Here is a 2080-nt window from a genome sequence, read left to right as displayed (position 1 = left end):
CTTTTTGACCCTTTAACGTATTTTTCCTGAAAACTACAATTCAATAGCTTTCAAAAAAAAATGTTCAAAATCGGTCAACAGGTTCAAAAGTCACGATTTTTTGAAAAATTTTAGTTTTGAAAAACCTAATTTTTTTGGGACATCCTATATGAAAATTGGTCACCCTAATGACGAAATAAAAAAAATATGGGTCTAATTATTTCCGAAGATCTACAAGCCCACCAAGTTTCACGACAATCGGAGATGCACTATATCGTTTTTCTATGGAATGGCTGAATAATAACAACAAGGTATACAATACAGATAAGAAGCATGTGTCAATAAGAGAAAGACAGCAGTTGAAATCATAAACTAGGAGTAAGCGTGCAAGTTATAGATTCAATCATTGAACGTTTACTGCCGTGCACAAACCACGAACAATTTCGAGAGGAAGGGGAGCCGTACCAAAATCTAAGTTACTTATAGTAGTCTTCCAAATTCAGTCATCTAAACCTTATTTGACAAACAAAAAAAGATGACTCGTCATTCAAATGTGCACATTTCTTATTGATGGGCAGGTAACATGGGAAAAGAATTTAATCATAATTAATGATCGATCAATATATATTCTTCTACGTATTAAAAGTGGTATTGGGTCATATTGGGTATCATTGCTTTAAAAAAACTCAAAACAAAATACAAGCTTAAACTTCCGTGACCATTAAAATCCAAGCACGATAGCTTTGAACCCTAGTGTATACCGCGGGCAGCATGCGTCCACAGCCAGCCGATAGAGAAAACACTCCTACCAGTACGTTATCTTCCGAAGCCAGAGGTGCTCCGGCATCGATGATACAGTAGCACCCGGTCATTCGCGGGCGTGCACACACGCTAGTGTTATAGATATGGACGTGAGAATCGCCAGCGGCGTGTATTTGCCGGCATTCGTCGTTCGCAATGGTAACCTTACGGGCCATCTGCATGTCGTTGGGCGTTACGTCTTCGATCTAGGATAAACAACAACAATAATCAAGAATCGTCTTGGCGAATAAATACTGAAGACCCTTACATCCGATCGCCATCCCGTGAGGACAACAAGTTCGCCAGCCTGGGAAGTTACGCTCGGTAACTCGATGATCTGTACGTTTTCGCTCAATTCCATATCGACGGACGTTTTCACTAGAGCCAAATCGTGTTCGTAGAAAATTGGATCGAAACTGTGGTACAACTGAATTTCGGCAACCTCGTATTCCGAGCCTTGCGGATCGATGGTATAACTTCCAACAACTATGGTGAAACTGGTTGTAGTTCGGCCTTGTACGCAGTGAGCTGCCGTGAGGACCCATCGCTGAGAAATAATCGATCCACTGCAAAAATGGACTTTCACCGGCAGGGAACGCAGCGATGCCTGGAACGGGGCGTTCAGAACTGGATCCATCGGATCAGTGTCCCTTGCTGTAATGCAGAAAAGTATTTGAATTATGAGATTTTTTTTGATCGTAGATACTAAACCTACCATTTGGTGCTGCGTGAGAAAGTCCGATAAAAAGAATGGAGAATACAAGTAATTTATTCATCATGCTAAAATTGTGTTAACTTGAGTACCACAAACGAAAGCTGCTATTGGCTCAATACAGCGAATCTGTCAAGGGCTCACTGTTTTTATATGATACAGCTTTTTTGCAACTCATCAGCGTACGCGCTCAAAATGATAACCTTTTATCACCAACGCGTGGTTCCAACCATGTGGTAACGGGTGAGATAAAGGGCCAATTTGGTTTATGATTGTACCTAGCTTTGTACCGGGACTTAAAAATCAATCACACACCTGCACTCGCCAGATGGTTGCACTGAACCGTTATTTGATAAACAAACTCAAATTGGGTGATTGACAGTCTAAGACAACCCCGGCCTGTCTTGGAACAAGGGACACGATGTCCCTTCACTAGTGCACAAGCTTTTTTGCTGCAGCACATGTCCCCACGAAACACAAACCAACTCTCTTCAGATAAGTCAAGATTGGCTACAACAAAGCTGCACCGGACTACTGAACTAAATTGTAAAATTGACGTCAAATAAGCGAATTGCTCCAAAATCACCT

The 2080-nt window shown here is 41.4% G+C and overlaps 1 protein-coding gene across 1 annotated transcript; it reads right to left on the bottom strand.

The window, feature by feature from the left end:
* Positions 1 to 558: 558 nt before the first annotated feature.
* LOC115256233 (chymotrypsin-2-like) lies at positions 559 to 1628 on the bottom strand. Its single transcript, XM_029854491.2, has 3 exons — positions 1496 to 1628; positions 1049 to 1434; positions 559 to 986 (listed from the first exon to the last, which is right to left on the bottom strand). The coding sequence occupies exons 1-3, from the start codon at positions 1557 to 1559 to the stop codon at positions 684 to 686; spliced, it is 753 nt and encodes a 250-aa protein (XP_029710351.1). The 5' UTR covers positions 1560 to 1628; the 3' UTR covers positions 559 to 683.
* Between the last annotated feature and the right edge of the window lie 452 nt (positions 1629 to 2080).

The sequence above is a fragment of the Aedes albopictus genome, chromosome 3 (assembly GCF_035046485.1).
Source record: "Aedes albopictus strain Foshan chromosome 3, AalbF5, whole genome shotgun sequence".
In the NCBI taxonomy this organism is placed as follows: domain Eukaryota; kingdom Metazoa; phylum Arthropoda; class Insecta; order Diptera; family Culicidae; genus Aedes; species Aedes albopictus.
This window is presented reverse-complemented; position numbering and strand designations above follow the sequence as displayed.

Bases quoted from the DNA above. Each gene is read 5' to 3' on its own strand.
- LOC115256233 (XM_029854491.2), bottom strand. From the start codon at position 1,559: ATGATGAATAAATTACTTGTATTCTCCATTCTTTTTATCGGACTTTCT. The intron at 1,435-1,495 runs GTAGGTTTAGTA...TCTGCATTACAG, and splicing joins TTCTCACGCAGCACCAAATG to CAAGGGACACTGATCCGATG. The intron at 987-1,048 runs GTAAGGGTCTTC...TGTTTATCCTAG, and splicing joins TCACGGGATGGCGATCGGAT to ATCGAAGACGTAACGCCCAA.